The 20,228-nt window shown below is 41.8% G+C and overlaps 1 protein-coding gene across 21 annotated transcripts in view; it reads right to left on the bottom strand.

The window, feature by feature from the left end:
- GRIP1 (glutamate receptor interacting protein 1) overlaps positions 1 to 20,228 on the bottom strand; it is a 658,304-nt gene that overhangs the window by 70,241 nt on the left and 567,835 nt on the right. For 8 of the 21 annotated variants that reach the window (XM_084877571.1, XM_084877568.1, XM_084877553.1 and 5 more), the window contains 4 exons: positions 16,651 to 16,806; positions 15,857 to 16,012; positions 6,501 to 6,687; positions 5,760 to 5,905 (listed from right to left, as the gene is read on the bottom strand). In XM_084877571.1, the coding sequence (XP_084733697.1) occupies positions 5,760 to 5,905; positions 6,501 to 6,687; positions 15,857 to 16,012; positions 16,651 to 16,806 (645 nt within the window). The remainder of the gene's footprint in view (positions 1 to 5,759; positions 5,906 to 6,500; positions 6,688 to 15,856; positions 16,013 to 16,650; positions 16,807 to 20,228) is intronic. The other 13 variants (XM_084877557.1, XM_084877559.1, XM_084877562.1 and 10 more) reach the window with 3 other exon arrangements.

The following is a 20,228-nucleotide window of genomic DNA, read 5'->3' as shown; positions in this document are numbered from 1 at the left end:
ATTTAACAGAAGGAGACCTTTAGTCACAGAGGTGAATAATTACGATAATAGCACCAAAATGATCATGATAGTATTTATGAAATACTTACTCATGTCACTTTCCTAAGCACTGCGTGCGCATCAGCAAGAGGAGTAAGTGGCTGAAGTGAAGGGGAGTGGAAGCAAATATTCAACCAGAGGACTGGGAATTGGGAATGCAGTGTGATGGGAGGACCATTCACACAGTGAAATTTCTCAAGTGGAGGGCAGGGATTGGAGTGAGGAGGGGATAGGAGCTATCTGCTTTTGCCATGTTTCATCTTTGATAAAGTATCCAGCTACTAGCAGCCAGTTCTCATTTCTGATTCTTAAGAGAAATAATCTAACCAGCCCAATGTGTTCTCCTCCCCTTTTAGTTAGCTGTCACCAAGCGAGAATCCAGTAAGGACCCTAAGAGAATCAGTCAGATGGCAGCGGGGGCTTGGTTTTCAAAGAAGGCTCTCTGTCCAGCAGCCTCTGATGTCATTACTATGATCACAGAACAGACTGGTGAAAGGACTCACAATCAGTACCTTCACTTACTTACCTATAAATGGGGGACCTGGGGTTGAGGTAGGGAAACGCAAGGCCTTACAGCAAAGTGAAGAGTAGAACCCAGGTCTGTTGAATTGCACCTGTCTCTTCCATGTCATATTATATTGACTCTTCAAAGAGAAATTAAGAGTTCCCAGCATGCAACAGCTGGCTTTCTGACATGCACCCTGCCCTTCTGGCATTGCTTGTGGAGAGCAGGCAGCTCTCCTGTGCACCATGGGCTGTGCAGCAGCATTTTCCCCCTGGGTGCCAGCAGCGGAATGGCCAGCACAACTTGACCTTCATAAGCAGTATCTAAGTATTAACTTGTGCTATAAACACATTTTTATTGTATGTGTATCCTCAATATTTGTCCACTGTTTAATCTATACTTAATGTATATGTATATTTTATGTACTTGTTGATTAAATACTTTAATATCTTAGGTTTAAGCTCCTAAAAATTAGAAACTATGCCTATTAAACCCACATGGTTCCAAGCTTGCTTAAATAAGGGACAGTAGAAAGAGACCTAAGCACATCTCCCTCTACCCTCAATTACTCCAGAAATAACCCGTATCGACTGGATAGAAATGATGTAGAAGAGGACCAGAAAAACATATGCTGCCAGCCTGTCACTCCCTTCTCCTTGCTCATGGCAGACATCACTAATTGATGCCAGCATCCTCCTGTTGAGCAGCAGCATCCTCAATACAACACTCTAGTTTAGGGGTGTCAAACTCAATCAGAGAAGGGGCCAAAATCTAAAATCCAGCCTAAATCGCGGGCCGAATGGTTTACTGAACAGTCATAAACTGACAATGTCATAAACTGACAGCGGAGTGCAATGATGACAGCGCGGTGCGGGCCACATTGCAAGGCCTGGCGGGCTGGATTTGGCCCGCGGGCCTTGTGTTTGACACATGTGCTCTAGTTAGTCATTAGCAATTACTGGAATCTATTGGAAACTTCTGGAAATCTCAATCTTAATCTCTGGTTCAATGTAATCATCTGCTCAATATTCCTCACTGTTCCTATTTTTCTTCTTGCAGCTCCCAGTGACTGAAGTACTCCCTTTCTTTCCAGTCAGTCAGGCCAATCCTTTATTAATCTCCATCCCTCTCCATCTTAGACTTTTGCAAACACAGGCAGTATGTATAATGGTTAGAATGTGGCCATTAGACCCATACTGCCTGGGTTAAAATCCCAGCCCTACCATGAACTTCTGAGCCTCCATTTCCTGGGGATGTAATAATAATAATCTTCTCCATTGTTGTTATAGGGCTAAGTGAGCTAATGCACACACAGTACTTCTGACCAAAAAAAACAAAACAAAACAAAAAAAACCCCACCAAAAACAAAAACAAAAACAAAAAACAACAACAAATAAATAAACAAAAACCTTGCCAAAATAATAAAACAACAATAAATGACTTGGCCGTGCAGGTTAGAGCTTCTGGACTCTGTTTGGCCCATCCCTTTACATAAGTGTAGTAGGTTCTCTCACTGATTTCTTCATTAGCTGTTCGAAATCTTCATCACTCTTTAGCTCCTCAAGATGCTGACCTTTTCACCCCTGCTTGACAATCCCTACAAGGACTCCCTAATCACAGCTAAAAATATATTTATACGAGAGGCTCGATGTACAAAATTTGTGCAAGAGTAGGCCTTCCCAGCCACAGTGGCTGCTTGGAGTCCTCCCTTGCAGCTAGGGGTGGCTGCCTTGATCCTGTGGTTGCAGCCTGAGCGTTGTCCTGGAAGGACATTAGCATATTATGCTTTTATTATTATAGATTCTCTCATTCTTCTCTTCAAACTCATAGGAGGAGCTCTTCTATTTTCTGCCTTAGACTAATTATTTCTGTATGTTCTAAATAACTTCCCCTCTTATACATTTGGGGACCCAATTTCTCCAATTATCTCTTTTCTCTATTAATTTCAGGCCTGAAACATGCTCAAATCTCTCCAATCTTAACAAAACAAATTAACACCCCTCTAAACTCTGAATACCCCTCTGTTGTCACACTTTTTTTTTTTCATCTACAGCTAATTAAAAAATATTTTTATTGATTTCAGAGAGTAAGGGAGAGACAAAGAGAGATAGAAACAATAATGAGAGAGAATCATTGATCAGTCGCCTCCTGTATGCCCTCTACAGTGGATCAAGACTGAAACCTGGGCATATGCCCTGATTGGGAATCGAACCATGACTTCCTGGTTCAATGGTGGGCACTCAACCATTGAGCCATGCTGGCCAGGCATACAACTAATTTTTTGACATTGCCAAATGTCTCCTGCAGCAAACCAGATCTTGGTTGATAACCACTGATATAAGATATGGTAATATACAATAGAGCACTGAGTATATAACTAAATGCCATGAAGTTCTAAAAAGAGAAGCCCACAAGGACCTCCAGTCCCTCTTATCCACTCACTGCATTTTTCCTGCCAAACCTGCTTCCAAACACCAATTCCCCGGCAGATAGCAAGCACAGCTTGTCTGCATTCCACTGGCCCCTCCCTCCCTCCTCAGCTCACTGCAGTCTGACCCTGGGCCCCCAGTTTTCTGAAACCACTCTGCAATGTCTTTCTTCCTAATTGCCAAATCCCATTGACATTTCCTGCCTCCTATCACTTGAATTCTCCGCAGCAATTTTACTCTATTGACCATGACTTTTGCCTTGAAACTCTTGCTTTGGCTTCCGAAACCTTTTTTGGTTCTCCTCCAAAAAGAAGAGTGGATCTTTGTTATCTCCTTTGCTAGCATCCTTTTCCTTTAAACCTTAGCACTCCTTAAACAGGGTACCCTCTTCCTGGCACTCTTTCCCCACTGGTCTCTTCAGTGCAAAGACTTAACAGTCACTGGCATGGTCCCCCCTGAGTCCTGCTCTGGAGCCCAGGCCTGACCCTGACTCCAGGAGGTATTGCCCATAGTTGCCTGGGCACTTGCTCTTAAAACTGAAATGCAACACACATTCAGTAAGTCTATTCTTTTTAAAAAAATATATTTTATTGATTTTTTATAGAGAGGAAGGGAGAGGGATAGAGAGTTAGAAACATCGATGAGAGAGAATCATCAATCAGCTGCCTTTGCACACCCCGTACTGGAGATGTGCCTGCAACCAATGTACATGCCCTTGACCGGAATCGAACCCTGGACCTTTCAGTCCACAGACCGACGCTCTATCCACTGAGCCAAACCGGTTTCAGCAGTAAGTCTATTCTTATCTTTCAGCAGTTCTTGCTCTTGTCTAACTGGCTATGAGCTCCTTGACAATATTGATCCTTTCTATTTCCTCTTTCAATGATCTGAATATAGGACAGTGCCTAGCACTCAGTAACTGGTGCTTGGTGACTGCCTTTTGGATTAAGGAATGAATGTACTTGTCCTTTTTCCCTAGCATTGGCAGTGGATTTACCTGCTCAGGTCTAAAATAGAATGTTTTGCTATCCCCAAATTTCCACTCTTCAAGTCCTCCTCCCATTTGAAGACATCAGTTATTTACTCAACTGCTATCCCTTATACTCCTCACCCCATCCCTCATCTTCCATATCTAATCCATGAGCAGGTTCTGTTAGCCAAGTCCTAAATTTCACTATTGGTCACCATCCCTAGCACCATTATACCTTACCTATCCAACTGCCACCAGCTCCTAACTGGCTTTTCTGCTGCTGCTATTGTCCCTTCTCATCTCAGAAGGATATCTCCAAAACATTCATTAGGTTACCTCGCTCCCTTCCATAAAATGCACGTTGGCTTCATTGCATCTGGAGTATAATTTATTACCGTTTTTACCAAGGCCCTTCATAAGCGAGCCCTTTCCAACCTCTCCAACCCCATCTTTAAAGCCAAACCCGATTCTCAGCCCAGCTGCCCTATATGCTGTAGCAAGAGCCCTTTTTGCTGTTTCTCAGATCCACCAAGCCTATTATTTTGGTTCACATCTTGTACACCAGCTGTTCCCTCTGTCTGGAATGCGCTCCTCCCAGATTCCCCTGGCCAGCTCCTTCTCAACCTTCAAATCTCTGCTCAAATGCCACCTCCTTAGAAAGCCATCCTATGAAAATAGCTCCCTACGGCTATTCTCTAACCCCCATCCTGCTTTATGTCCCTTAGAGCACTTATTATTGTCTCACTTTATATTTGTTAACTTAAACATTAACTTTCTGTAAGATAGCCTATAAGCTTCAGTCAGACAGGGATTTTTTTCTTTCCTGTCTCTTATTGCACCTCCATGGTATAGAAATGAAATTGGCCCACAGTAAATACTCAGCAATGTAAGGATAATGCAATCTCTATGTGCAAAGGCATATCTGCATGGGTTGGCTAAGGTTATTGGCTCGGTGAGGTACTGTTTCACTGGGTGAAGATAACTTTCTTAAATGGGAACTGGCACCAACCTCTAAGACCTACACACACGTTAGCTACCAACAAGGACTCCCTTACTGATCAAATTTAGGCTCCTGTGGGCCCTCTTCTTGACTAGGACTTGTCTTTGGCCTAACCGTTAGCTTGCTGAGCCAATTTTGCAAGTCTCTTGCTAACTCAATTTATAGAGTATCCCTCCATCATTGAATATATAATCAAATCTCTCATCCCTCCACCATTGATACCAAATCAAATCCCTCTTAGTAATTTTCAATCCAATGACTCCCTCACCCTCTCCTTGCCTGCTGGCTATAAATTCTGCCTGTCTTTGCTCTCTCCCACATTAGTTTTGAATAAAGTCTTTCTTTTCATTTTTAACAAGTGTTTGGTAGAATTTCTCTTTAACGTTAAAGACCAAATGGTTACCCAGTGGGCTTGTATTCATCTATTTAATGAATTTTCATTGTTCTCCTCCAAACCTTCTTATGTTCTTTGCAGTGGGAAGGGTCAAAGAGAGGCTTTTCTTGTCTGTGCGACTGAAGAAAATGGATTCTCTAGCCTCTAGGAGAAAGTCAGGAAGAATAAAGGCTACATGCTTCTTTTTATCACCTTTATAGTGGCTATTACTTATTTATTTTGTCACATTTATTTTCTACTGTTCTTGTGGTGACATTTTAATGAATAATACAACAACAATGTTCAATTCGAAATGACACCCCAAATATCCTAAACAAAAGCACGCCAGGGTATGAAAAATAGATCCCCATCTGCCACTTGCATGCAATTCACGGGCAGTCCACTCCTGACTCAGCAGCTAACTGGCAACGATATAGTCGTACCTGCCACATCAAACTCGACTTCCAGGGTGACCTTGCTCGTGATGGAGGAGTCTCGGAGGAGCTGATTGGCTTCCTCGAAGGTGCTATCTTCGGTTGGAATCCCATTAATGGCCATCACTCTGTCTCCAATCTGTAGGACCCCACATCTGAATGTAGAACCACATGTTAGAGTTTGTATAGAGGGTAAATTATCAGCAGTCCAAGTTGCCAAATCTGCTTTGTTTGATCTCTGCAAAATGGCATAACCATGTGGTCTTGTTTTTTTCAATGTTGTGGGAATCCTGTTAGATCAATTGCAATGTCTTGCACTTTTGTATCTCATGGCTACAAATGTGAGCAAGGGAATCTTGAAGTATTCCAGCAAAGTAATTAATAATTTAGCACCACGGTATTTTTCTAATCTGATCTGGACCAATATATAGTAATGATGAATATTCATCCCCCCACGGCAGAGAAATTATTAAAGTTTGAACTTAGAGATTTTTTTAATAGATTTTTTTTCCTTTTTAATTAATATACCCTTAGTCCCTGATGGACGAAACCCTGCTAGATAAAGGCATCCATGCTCATAATTCTTCTCAAAACTGATCAAGAACATAAAATTTTATTGTCAGAACAGAGAGTTCATTTACATCTTACATTTCCTGCATTGAGCCCTGTTCCATAATTTATTAGTTGTCCAAAAAGAGCCGGCGCACAAGTGCACAGCAGATAAAGATGCCGTGAAAGGAAGCGTCTCACCTCTCTGCAGGGCTGTCAGCCTCAATGTAGGAAATCAGAGGTGGAGAAGAGAGCGTCTCCGTGGCAAACACACTGCCCTGCAGTTGGATCCCAAATCCTGTGACAGGGTCTGCTGTCAGCACAACCTCTGTGGTTTCTGTGTGAACGACCTGGCCAGCCAAGCCCACTGTGCTGGAGGCTAAAGACACTAGAGGAGCAACACGAACAAGAATGATGTCAGGTTGAAGCAAACACCAGGAAAACCAGCATTTCTGAAACAGATCGTGGCTCTGAAGAGCAGCTCACTGGCTATGGTGGGAGGTTATAGTTTGGCGTTCTGGTAACAAGTTTAGCCAGAGCTGAACGAGATGCGTGAACCTCCCAGTGCTAGTCAGTTCTCAGTCACCATACGCAATGTAAGGTGTTGCCTCCTCCCATGACATACCTACCTATTAGGGGCAATAGTGGGAGTTGCAGGAAGAGGACACCGTAGGGTCACGGTACCTGGATTCTGGTCCTGGCTCTACTACTGAGAAACCATTAACCTCTTTCCTATCTATAAGAAGGGGGGTTGGGATAACTCATCTGATGGTTTTTCTACTTTAGCTTTAAGATTTATAGACAATCTGACCTCCAGCTTTGAAGAAATGGTCTGAGTCTGGCTCCCAGAGTGGTTCAAAGTGCTGGTCATCGACCTCACTCTAGCATCGGATTGGCATGATTGGAGTCGTTTAAATGCTACATTCCTCCTACTCTCAAATTTGGTCTCTTCAGTCCTTATTTCTTCCCAATGGGCCTCCAACCTACTCTGTCATCTCTTATTTCATTTGTTCCTCTGACAGCCTTCTCAGCCCCAGGCACACATTTCTGACTGTTCCATCCCCCTCCCACGTCACCAATGGCTGCTGCACGCCTGGACGCTTTCCTCTCAGGCATGACCTGTGCCTCCTTTGCTCCCTGAGCAAGAGCTCTGTCTTTAGGGTCACCCTCTGCCGCACTGTCACTTCCTCACAACAGGGGTGTCTGGCCCTTTAATGGAAACCTCAAAACCTCCTCCAACCAGAAGCTTGCCTGCATGGAGCAAGGAGAGAGAAGGGTTTCTAATTCTGCTTGCTTTCCATGTAGTGATCTTTTGTTTGTTCGTTTTATTTATTTCTTTGTTTATTTATTTATTTTACCTCTAACCATTCCTATTTAGAGTTACATATTCTGTACTCATTTCTGCTTTGCCTCATCTTCAAACCCAGTTTTCTGTTTACAAAATCCCACCCCTCTTCCTCATTGACTTCAGAACTTGGCTCTTTGTCTATCTCCTCTGACCTACAGCTTTTCCTTGTCCTAAGCCCTTTGACACGGTGGGAATGATCTAATGTGCTGGGTTTGTGGTTCTTCAGCTCTCCCAGTGCTAGCTTTCCACCCTGTCCACTCTCTGCCACAGAGCCCTAGGTGGACCCCAACTTCCTCTGAAATGGGTAGTGCTCCAAAATCTCAGTATCTGAATCCTCCTTGGTGATCACATGTCCTTATTAGTCATCTGTCCCAGTCTCTACGATCTAATTTTCTGCTCTTATGACTTCTGCTCCCATTGCCTCTCACTTGTCTCCCAGTAGAGTGGTTTTCAAACAATATTTTTAGCAACAGCCCCCCCCCCCCCCTTTCAAATGAAGGCATATGATGAGGGATGCCTCTATAGTCCAGATGAAAACAGAGCTACTGCAGTTGATGTTGGAATGAGACCCCAAGGCTTGTCCTCTCTCATAGCCGAATCTGTGAATGCAGTTTGAAGACCATCATCTTTATCTATTGCCTTTTACTAGCATCCCTTCCCTCCACACTCCACCTGGATCTCTGGTGACCACTTCAATGATGCATTTGTTGGTAAAGATTCTGAAACCGCACGTGATTGTCTATACACTAACACTCTGTCCTCTGTGGTAAGGCTCAGTTAACTCCACTGCTGTTACAAAGTTGCTTAGGGGTGTTGAGAAAGTCATGACAAATTCACATTATTCTCTGTCGGGTCCTGGATTCTTTTGCTGTGTAATATTTTGGCATCTTATTAGATTTCAGGATCTGTCTCAAACATTTCTAGCCTTAGCAAGATCAAACTTGACTCTTCATTTCTTACAAGATTGAAAATATGCCACCATTTGACAAAAGTTCCTTAAACAACATTGTTTCAATCTTAATTTCTTATACCAGCGATTTTCAACCCTTTTCATCTCATGGCATTAATTACTAAAATTCTACGGCACACCAAAAAATATATTTTTTGCCGGCCTAGCAAGAAAAATATAGGTATAATTTTGATTCATTCACGTTGGCCATTGTCATTTTTTAATTTGACAATCTAAGGGAAAATAGGTTAGAGCCCCTGACTAAATAGTCAAGTATTGCATGTTTTAAAAACTTTTGCAGCACACCAGTGTGCCATGGCACACTGATTGAAAATTGTTGTTCTGTATCACCATCTGTTCTCTTTCCCCCATTTCCCCCTGCTTCATGAGGATGTATCCTTTTGTCATCTTCACGCTAACTATTGAGTATTTTTGATACTATCCCTTTCCACTCCTATGATTTTGTGCCATAAAACCTTTCTTGCCACTTTTCCAATTTACTTACTCCTCTAGCTTTCTGACCTCTCTCTGATTTGTACTGCTTCTAAATGGCTTAAAATTGGCTTCTTTCTTTACCCTTTACTGAAACTACTCTCATGGATGGCTTCCTCATTGCTAAAATCTATGGCTTATCTGCTCTAGCCATTAAGTAGTCACTGGCTTTGGGAACCATCACTTTCTTTCTCAAATTGCTCTCTGGGTTTTGATGAAGCTTGGTTCTTAGTTTCTTACTTTTTTAGCATCCACATTGCTTTCTCTGCATGTCAAGCAAGCTAATGCCATCCATGGTTCGGTCCTAAGCCTTTTTTAAAATCTCATTCTTTTTCTCATTCACAACCAGTAAAATACATATCTTCTCAAGTCTACCTCTCTAGGGATGAATTTCCTGACTTGATAGATGCCAACTACAACGATGTCTCATTGACTCCTCAAGCTCAACATTTTCAAAATTGAGTTAATCACCTTCTTTTTTTCTATGGGCCTGCCATTATAGTCCTTCAAGCTTGAAATCTCAAAGTAGCTTTTGATCCACAATTCCCCATTGTCTCAAACTCAATCAGTTTTGTTTAAATCCTCCTTTCCATTCTAGCGGTCAATGCCTTAATTCAGGCTTTCATTACTTTTATGTCAAGTAATCTAATATAGAAATTTCTGGGTTCTTTCATGCCAATGCTTTCAATATATTGTTGCCAGATTAAATTCTCTTCAGAATGAGGCCCCGTTTTATCCACTTCTCCAGAGTAGAGCCTTATCACGTGACCCTCAGTTCTTTGCATCTCTGGAACCTCAGTGCCTGTACCATTCAGTGAATGCTCCATAAGTTAGGAATGAGTTGTGTTTTGTGATATCATCTGCATTTTTTTTGTTTTGAGACCAAAATTTCATGTAGATTCTACTAAGTTAAGGAACTAGAGAGTTGTTCTTTGGGACACAAATTTTTCCTTGATATGGATCATTCTAGCACTGCAGCTGACATGGTGGAGGATGGTGGTGGGTCAATGTCTGGAAGGAGTAAGGGAACTGTACTTCTCCTAAAGAAGCACCATCATTGTTCTGTCTCAGCAAAATTAAACAGTGAGATTGCTGCAGCCTGCAGTGGGGAGTGAAGGGAGCCTCCCACCCTAAGGTGGTCACCTACAGTTTCAAAGTCTGACACATGGTCTATCATCATTTATCCCCGCACCCCCCCTCCCCCAATCCTCTTCTACTTCCTCTAGCCCCTCCTCTCCCTTCAGTAATCACAGTAATACTGTTGTCTGCTTCCTTGAGGGATTTTTTTTGTTGTTGTTGTTTTGTTTGTTTTTGCTTAATCCCTTCACCCTTTTCACTCAGCTCCCCAAACGCCCTTACCCTCTGACAGCTGTCAGGCTTAACTTAGATTCTGCTTCTGTATCTATGAGTCTGTATCTATTTTGTTTGTCTGTTTTGTTTCTATTTTACTTGTCAGTTTATTTGCTCATTAGGATATCATGTATTTTCTAGGATGCTTTTGTGGATGTGAGCTGTACTTTGATTGCTCTCCAGATCACACACATTTTTTTTTTTTTTTTAATGCTGGCACAAAACCAAGAGAAGATGCCATTTCCTGTCTGTAAGCATCTGGGAAGCTGCATTTCTTTCCAGCTAGTGAGCAGGAACAGAATATTAGAACATCACTTATTTGGCAGATTACTTCCAGTTCTAGGTGAAGCTTCTTTTTGAACGCCAACAAAAATACTTTCTGTGAATCTTTATATCTATATCTGTATCTATTTCATCTGAAATCTCAATTTGGTGCAGATTTTTAGACCACTTAATTAGAGGTAGAAACTATTTTTGGACTTCTAAGTCAGAGTTGCCCTGAGGACACAGGCATGACAGAAGGTGTGCAAGTGTCTGAGGGTTGTGCTCTGGGGCATGTTAGGAGATCTCCTGCAAAGGAAAGAACAAGCTGCTGCCACTTTCATGCCCTCTGTGTAGGAAGAGTCAAAATACTGGATGGGCATCTTTAGATATGAGATATCAATTTCCATGTGCCACTTGGACCCATTAACTAGGTGATCCAAAAAGTTGGGCCACTTGGAATGAGCTGCTAAGAAGACACGACAGCTGCTCCCCACAGCGATGCCCGTGGCTACTCCAGGCCGGCGCTTTCTGACAGAAGCTTACAGCCATAGCAATGAGACTCTGACAGCAGTCTCAACCAGAAGTGATGGCTGCGATTTCAGAAAGTGAGGAGAAAGGAAATACCAGTGTACGGCTACAGAGAAAACGGATCATTTGAAAACGGATCCTTCTGGGGAGCAGGACAGAAAGGTACAACTTGTCCCATTATAAAGCTCGTATTACAAGTTCACTTTTAACTAGGGGTCTATATATTGTGATAAAAGTAAAAAGGTGAACATTAAAAAAAGAACTTTTAAGTCAGCTGATTACCATCTTCATTCATTAAAAATAAAAAATAAATGGCCGATTTAATAACAATAGGAGAGCTTAGGTGAGATGTAGCAAAGACCCTCTCCAAGGAGATGCTTGCTATGTTTTTTTTGGGTCAGTTAGAGAAGATGAAAATGTCATTCTGTAGAGGGTTTGAACACAGAACTAAGTACTAATCCACTGTGGGTAGCATTCAAGTTATAAGCTCTATCTAGAGGCAAGTTGAGGTGATAGAAATCATTAGGAACTTTAATTTAGGATTAAAAATGTATTAAACATGGGTTTTATAATTAGATGAAGTTGTAACTTATCGAATAAATACAGAATTACATTAGAGCTAGGATTTTATAATTCTCTCTGAAAGTCCTCTGACACATTGGGATCTAGTCTTTGAAACGGTCAAATTTCATTTGAAATTGCAGGTACTGATTACTCACAGGCATTAACGTTTTGAAAATGATTACCAGGCATGATACATATAAACTGCAGACTTAAAGGTAATGAGCCAGAAGGAAAAACAACCAATATTCCTTGGAAGAGAAAACAATGAGTTTCATTACCCCGCCTCGTTGGTGCGGTCAAGCAGCAGAGGCAAATGAAGGGGATTTCATCCTGAGTTCAGGAAGTTGTAGAATGAATTCTCTCTCCAGGAACAAATTTCCCTGCAAGGCCCTGGCCCTGGCCTGAGAGGTGCCCATTTCCAACCGCAGGTGAAGACGGACATGACTGCACTGCCGCCATGCTATGTGTGAATAATACCACTGACTGGTGTGTGCTAAGCATGTGGCCAGGATTCACACCTGCACTGTTCTGTCCCTTTCACACCTGGAGGGTTCTGTTCATAGCCCTTCCGGTTTGCAGGGAATGGCCCTGTGTTTTGGTCAACTCTCGCCTTCCAGAGTGTAAGTAAGGGAGGGGAACCAAAGGCAGTTTTCTAACTCTGAAAGTTAAAAACCAGCACAGGCGAAACCTGTTTGGCTCCGTGGATAGAGCATCAGCCTGCGGACTGAAGGGTCCAGGGTTCGATTCTGGTCAAGGGCATGTATCTTGGATGTGGGCACATCCCAGTAGGGGGTGTGCAAAAGGAAGCTGGTCGATGACTCTTTCATCGATATTTCTAACTCTTATCCTTCTCCCTTCCTCTCTGTAAAAAATCAATAAAATATATTTTAAAAAATAAAATAAAAACCAGCACAATGTTTCCTTCATTTAGAGGGCTGCGAGGTTTACTGTTAGATATGGAGAGCATTTAAAAAGTATGGAGAGCAAAGGACCTCACAGATTTATTAGTAACACGTTATTTGTCATTCTTTGACCCTGTAATTTAAGACATCTCACTGAAATTGTTCCACATTTAGGGTTGACCCACTATGGACACAACACGCTGTGTATCACGTGGTCCAGTCTGGAGCACAGTGGGGTGGCCAGCAGCTCCCTCCTCCACGCAGGGCTGGTGGGGGCAGATCTTACGCTGTCAGCTCCCAGCACTCTGTGCTTCATCACTTACAAATGCTTACCTTTAACTGCCCTGGCCTTCCATTCTCTTTTCAGGGGTCGGTAGAAGGCATAAAAGTTGTTAGTCTTTTTCATTCTCTTCCTCTCAGCTTTCTGCAATGCTAGTAGTAAGTGCCAATGACAAAAGAGGCAAAGACCGTTCCAGGTATATGCTCTGACGTGTGCTCTCTGCTGCATCTCAGGCTGACTGGGCATACCTACACCAGTCTCCCCATGGGCTCTGGGTGCAGGAGCAGGAGGCAGATGGCAGGGGAACTGACTCAGTCATACCACTATCACGGAGTGTGGGGGTGGCGGGGTTCTGGAAGGAGCCCTGGCCACTGCAGTAGAAAAAGGGCAGCCCGGGTTGTGGGGAAAAGGTCAGTAACATTCCAGAAGAGGTGAGGAGAGGTTCCCTCTGTGACACCTTCCGGGCTTTGTGACACTCCTCACAGCCTAGGCGGGAGTTGCTTACCACTGTCCCTGGGAAACTACCAGCACTTCCCTGTTTCAATGCTTGTACACATGGTCACGGGTTTTCTGTATTTCCCTTTCTAGGCAACGGTACAGAATGTTTTCATATTTATGTGAGAAGGTTTTACACTCTCCTGGCCATGTCCTTCCTTTGTCCTGGAAACATATGTGAGAATTCTTTCTGGTTCCCAGGTTCTGGCCTCACATGCTCACCAACACGGCAAAGAGGCTTTTGATTATATTTGGGACTCACCATCCATACAAATGGCATGGTTGCTATAGAAACATAAGAATGAGAAAGGGGGCAGCAAGTGGTGGCACAGAATAAACACATAAATAAAGTGGGGGAAATAAACTGCGGTAGAGTGAGAGTGGCAATAAAACCTTTATTATCAGTTATTTGGGGAAACCTTTCTCTCTAATGTGACCATTCTAAGCTTAACAACAACAAAAGAACGGAACATAATCTTTGAGCATTTTGGCATGTGATTTTTGGAAAACTAATTTCTTAGGTCTCTTCGAAGTTGGGATTAAAAGTTCATAGTTTTTGAATCTTATTGTTGGACAGAAATATAAAGTATACGATCTCCTGAGACAAACATTCCAGTCTATATATGGTCAGCGGTGCTCTAGTGGCGAATGTCTATAGCAAATACAAATCGCTAGAAATTTCTTCAACTAGCTTTGTGTTTATATTTCTACTCTATTGGAGAATAATGTGCTGATTCAAGAGAGAATTTATGAGTTGGCTATGGATGTCAGCGGCAGCGTGGCCTCCGCTTTGTTTTCTACTACAAAATTCAAGATGTGCAAACATCAAACCTATTATCATTCGTTCGTAGTCCCTGATGTGCTTAGTCAACATAGCCGGTCTTACCTAACACAAGCAAATGTTTAGCCATTGAAGCAGAAGTACAAACATTAATGAATTCGTTTTAATTGCTCTTCCCTGCTGAGGGCTGTTTCTGTCTGTGAGGAGTGCTGTACACAAAGCTATTATATGTAAAAATATTCATAAACAAATACCAATCCTAAGACCTGAAGGCATTGTATGGAAGACTTCCAAATCTATGTGTTATGCCAGAGTGTAACCACTGTGAAAAATGCATAAATTTGAGCGGAAGGTTAACAGAGTTTCAGACATGACCATTCAGGCTCAGGCAGAATAGCAACTAACACTTAATCTATTCAAAAAAGCTAATTATATAACCTGAAGAGACTTTCCTGGGGTGGGTGGTGGTTAGTCTCCTACACGGATGGTGGCGCTGGTGGGACTGGCAGCAGAGCCACCTACACAGAGGAATCTCTGGCAAATACGCTAAAGAGCCAACAGGCTCAACCACCCCTTCTCACAAGAACATTCTCTCTTCACTAACAGCTTTGAAGTTTGGGTTTGGCTTTATTTAGGTAACTTAAGGGTGTTCTTTATTTTATTTTCATAGTAAGCATAGGAAGAGACCCTATCTCCTTTGAGCTTCTTTATAGGAATCACATCTATGGCCTAAAACCCATGCACACTCTAGACTACAATTAGATCTGGCTGGGAAGATAGGTGCTCTCTTCCTCTAAAACATAATGTGATGATGATGAGAAATTATGATCCCAGCAAAAAAAATTAGGAGCCATTTGAATTCCTCCCTGTTCACACATCATTACCCCTTTTCTCTCTTTATGTGTATAACCAGTCATCCAAAAGCAAGTAGCCAAGCACATCTTCCTAGTCTTGCTTGGTCTATACTGAGCATGGCTGTCCCAGAGGGTCATATTCCCAAGAATCCTATCTGAAATTCCTAGACTTTAAGATGCTTGTTGTAAAGATGAACATCCCTCTCATCTTCTTAAGGCTGAAGTGGACAACAGAAATATATGTTCAGTGATTCTCAATGGGGTGGGTCCCTGGGGAAAGTATTAGAATCTTGGGGAATGAGATATTAATGGCACTAAACAAAAGCATGAGATTCTTACGTTTACCAAAAAAGGAGACATCGTTTTCAAAAAACTGCTTTAGTGCAAATAAGAAACTAGGAACAAAGGTCATACTTGAAGTTACCTTGAACACAGGGAAGATGTTTTAAAGGAAAATCCACATCTTAAGTCATTCTGTTAGATTAAAGGAGCAAGAAAAAGTTTCACATAAAAAAGTCACAGGCTAGGGTAGTGTGGACTAATCCAATCTGAAATTGCATCCCCTGTAATCACCGTCATAGAGATAACGGAGATCCCTTTCATGGTCTTGGGTACCGAGCTGGAACTGCTTGGCATCTGCCTGATGAGTAGGCTCTGCAAACTCTTCCCACAGACCTCTGTGTACCAAAGACCCTAAGCTGCCCACACACTTCCTCCGGGCCAAACGGCATTGGCTACCATTCCACTTACGTGAGCTTTTGAAGTCTTTCTTTTTCAGTCTCCTCCTCATCATGGTTCCACGTGGACTAGTGGAGTAGAGGCTGCGAGGCAGAGTCCCCATGTTCAGGGAACTCAGGCTGTATGCACTCATGGAGGTAGGAGAGAAGGATGAAGACACCAAAGCTGCTGTAAGAGAATGAAGACTTGGCACAGAGCATTCCCAGGTGGGGTGTGAGCCCGCCATACGTGCCAACCAGCGACAACCCAGGAAGACACACGAGACACTCAGCGGTAGCGAGTAAGTGCCTCAGACAGAGACGTGGACGCAGCGCTTTAGATTCTGAGTTACGAGAGCCCACGGACAACCATTCGGCCCTCACACACACAGCGGGACACAGAGAGAAGCTCGATGAGTTTTGCTTTAGACACACACAAAAATCCCAAACATTAAAAAACAAGTTTCTCCATAAACAACACAGTGCATCCCACACGTAATCTCATTTTCATAGATACTTTCTGACATGGCTTTTGCCAGAGAGTCCACATACACAGAGAAGGTCTGCGAATACTGTACGCTCTATGGCACTCTGGGTGGTTATTTCCTGACCACAGGTAAAGCATTCTGAACACTGACATCCTCTCCTCATGACAAATGCTTTCGGATGGAATAGAAAAAGACATAAGGGATGGCAGAAACGATAAGTTGCTACAACGAAAAAAGCATACAACACCCATGAGCCAGATACGGTATGAAATGGATGAGCGAGGAGGGAGATGAAGATCCTTTAAAGAAAGGAGCAAGAGGAGAAAGCCTGGAACATTACGAGGGCTGTTGGGAGGAGGCGCTTTCGGGAATGTCAGGGCTGGCAGTCTGCCATGGTCGGGGTGGAGCGCGTTAGAGTGATGGCAGGTGTGCAGGCTGCAGTGGCTGCTGGCCCAGGAATCCCAGGTAGGTTGCCTGTTGCTCCTCTGAATTTTCACTGCCCATATGAAGTGATGATGGGAAATAAGAAAAACAAACAGACAAAGAACCAAAAAAAAAAAGAGGAAAAATAACTGAATTGCACAAATAAGAAGTGTAACAAAAATGAAAGCTTCTTGAAACAAACAAACAAACAAACAAACAAACAAAAAGAAATCTGTCTCCTGCCTTCACCCTTTTCTCAATGGTCAGCAAAACAGGTGATTAAAATCAGGATGGACACTTTCATCTTCCCAAGAATAATGCTTGTTTTTCCCCAGCCCATTACCCCCTCTTCTAAAGATGCCTCTTGAATTGATTTCTAATCTCCCCCAGTGCCTCAGAACAGAGATTAAAACCATTTTTTTTAAACATAGAAGTCAACCCCATAATGATTTATGGCACGTGATTAGTAATTGAAGATTTGCAAATCTTGGCTAGTTAGTAGCATTTGTTTTGGGAGAGAAAAAAGAAGAAACAATAAATCTCACAGGCTCATGATTCAAGTGGTTTACTGGCCACACATCACAGGTTACTGCTCTGACTTAATTGCACTATGATCCATCATTTGGACTTGATTTTTTTCAACATTAAATCATTCTAATTATCAATCAATGTCAAAATCTTACCTGTATCCTAATAAGGAGAAGATAAAAGGCTCAATATAATACATTTTTTTTTTTTTAGTATTTTTGAAAGCAGGTACTTACATTTGAAGGCAATAATTATTTCTTAAAGTATTTAATATATTCTTAAATTTCCTTAAGACGCTATAAAATTTTAATAGTTTATTTTAAAAAGTTGGCATCCTTTTTATTTAAAGAAAATGTATGTTGTATTTCCCTTCTAATTTCCAGTATTGTTTCAATTTGATTTTCTACTTAGTGTTCTAAAGTATGACCAATGTTATATTTGTTACTATGTCTGATATGAAAAATTTCATTTAGGCTACTTCAATGGGTTACAATGACCAAGAGATTAGGATGTGACTGCGCTTTATCTCCCCAGCTTCATACCCTATCATTCCACTCATCATTGGTCTTACATTTGTTGGTAATACAAGCCAGGCTCCCTCCTACCTCAGGGCACTTGCACTTCCTATTCTTTCTGCCTCTCATATTCTCCTCCCAGTTGTTTGCATGGCTGGCTCCTTCTCATCCTTCAGATCTCAGCTCAACTGCCGCCTCCTCAGAGTTATGGCTGACTTCTGTGACTGAAGTAGCTGCCTTCTCCCACACTGTCCTGTCACTGTTTTATATTCTGCATAGCACTTATTACTGTTTCATTTATGTAATGCATTTTCAGTGTTTGTCTCTTTATACTAGAGATCCATAGAATAGGAATCTTCTTTGATGTCTTGCTTACCAGATGTATTGAGGCAACTTTAACCATGCCTCGTACATAATGACTGACGAATGAATGAATGAATGAATGAATGAATAGCTGAATGCATGATGAATAGGAATATCAGGGAGAGTGTCCATGTTTGCATTGCTGCAGCATTTTCCTTGAGATAAAGTGTTGCAAGGCAAGTCCCTAATGGATTCTCCTTCACTGTCCTTATTCTACTTTGAGGTGTAGAAAACCATGTTTTATAGCAATGTGCAATCATTGCTGTGTCAGGCTAATCTACACCACAGCCATCGATTTTACTCTTTACAAAATATTGCCTGTGTTTCCAATGAAGTATAGTGAGTGGACTTCAGCATTCTAAACGGAATTTTTGATCCAGTTCTTTATGGAATGCTTTGAAAATAACCGGGAATTTTTGGAGCTGTCATATATTAGGCAAGTATTTCAGGAGTTTAAAAATAAAACGTTAACATTTTTTTTAACACTGTCTAAGTCTATATAACAGCTTGTCTCATAGAGGAGAGCACCAGAATAGGTTAGACTTTGTTACTATAGCAAGCTAAAATATCACATTTTTTATCAAACTCTTTCATTTTGCAAAAAACATTCATAAAATTTTCCCATTCAATGGTCCCAGTAATAACAGAAAACTTTCACTGAATACTTGCTATACACCAGACACTGGCTAAGTGCTTTTCCATTGCTATCTCAGACAATGTACTCAATGGAATCGTGAGATAGGTACTATTCTAACATCCATTTTACAGAAGAAGAAACCGAGGTATAGGAAAGTTGATAAGTTGCTTAAGGTCCCAAGTGGTGGAGCCATCATTAAAATTCTGGAAGTCTGACTCGAGAGTTCCTTCCCTCAGCCACCACACCACACTGCCTCTGCCTTTGTTACAGGTAAATAAATAGTTCCCATCATTCCATGGTGACACCATTGCTGAAGTCTTAAGAGGTATCTGCCTTGGAGTTGTCTTCCTCTCTAATCGGTGGCACCCTCTTGCCCTGTCTGGGACGTCTGAGGGTATAGGCAACAGCAGCTTTGGTGTGGTTCCTGGAGCTCGCCAATGCACATCCTCTTGGCACAGAATATATCAAACCTAGCAATTCCGCTTACATTTACCCCCTAAAGTCTCAGTTTCCTTCAATTATGATTATGTATCCCCAAGACCCTCTTAGGGTACAATTTCTAACCTCATGGAAAAGTCATTCTTGCTGGCTTATTTACTAGCAAAAAGCACAATTGATCTCTGATTCCCAGTTGAAGGGCCCATTTCTATGTTTCATGAAAACACCGTGGTGAATGCTTTGTTGATAAGCAAAATTTGGAAAATGTTGTATCTCTCTCCCCTGGGATGAGAGACATGCTGTTCAGGCATCAGAGATCTTGAAAAATAACCAGAACTTTCTTGTGGAAAAAGCGTAAAACTATGTAAGACAATGCTACTAATTACGAAAAGAGAAGTCTGAGGGTTATGAACACTATTTTTGGGAGGTATTTTTCCTTCATCATAACTGTAATCTAATTATGCTTAGGAACCTATATTTACTTCTTTTAGGAAATGCAAGTCTGATATTAATGTAAAATGTAGGGAGCTGCTTCTATGCTCGCTAAGGAAGATGGTGAGCAATTTTCAGCAAAAGTGGATGATATGGTCACAAATTAGAATTACTTAAAATTACCATGTTCCCTGAAAAATCATACATGACATCATGCTCTCTACAGTGAAGAAAAAGAATTTGTTCTTGGTCTCTGTACATTTTAGTGTATACATTCATTTTCTCAAATTGCCTTGGCAGGTAAAAATATTATTTCACACGTTGGAAACAATTTGAACTTTTTATGATTTATATACAGGGCAAACAAAAAAGAGAAAAATGAGGTTGCTAAGGACAATGACATTTTTTAAAGAGTCTGTTAAACATTTCTGGTTCACTGAAACCAGAATTTAGCAAGCAATGCGCTCTCCTCCCTACTGTGCTCCAAGTCCATGACGACTGCAGATTAGTTTAGGAGAAACTTAGGGTTCTAGAAATCTTTCCTTGCAGCCAGTGCGCAGGCAGGAAAGGCCCGAGGGGCCT

This window comes from Pipistrellus hanaki, assembly GCF_964339955.1.
Source record: "Pipistrellus hanaki genome assembly, chromosome: 3".
Lineage (NCBI taxonomy): Eukaryota > Metazoa > Chordata > Mammalia > Chiroptera > Vespertilionidae > Pipistrellus > Pipistrellus hanaki.
This window is presented reverse-complemented; position numbering and strand designations above follow the sequence as displayed.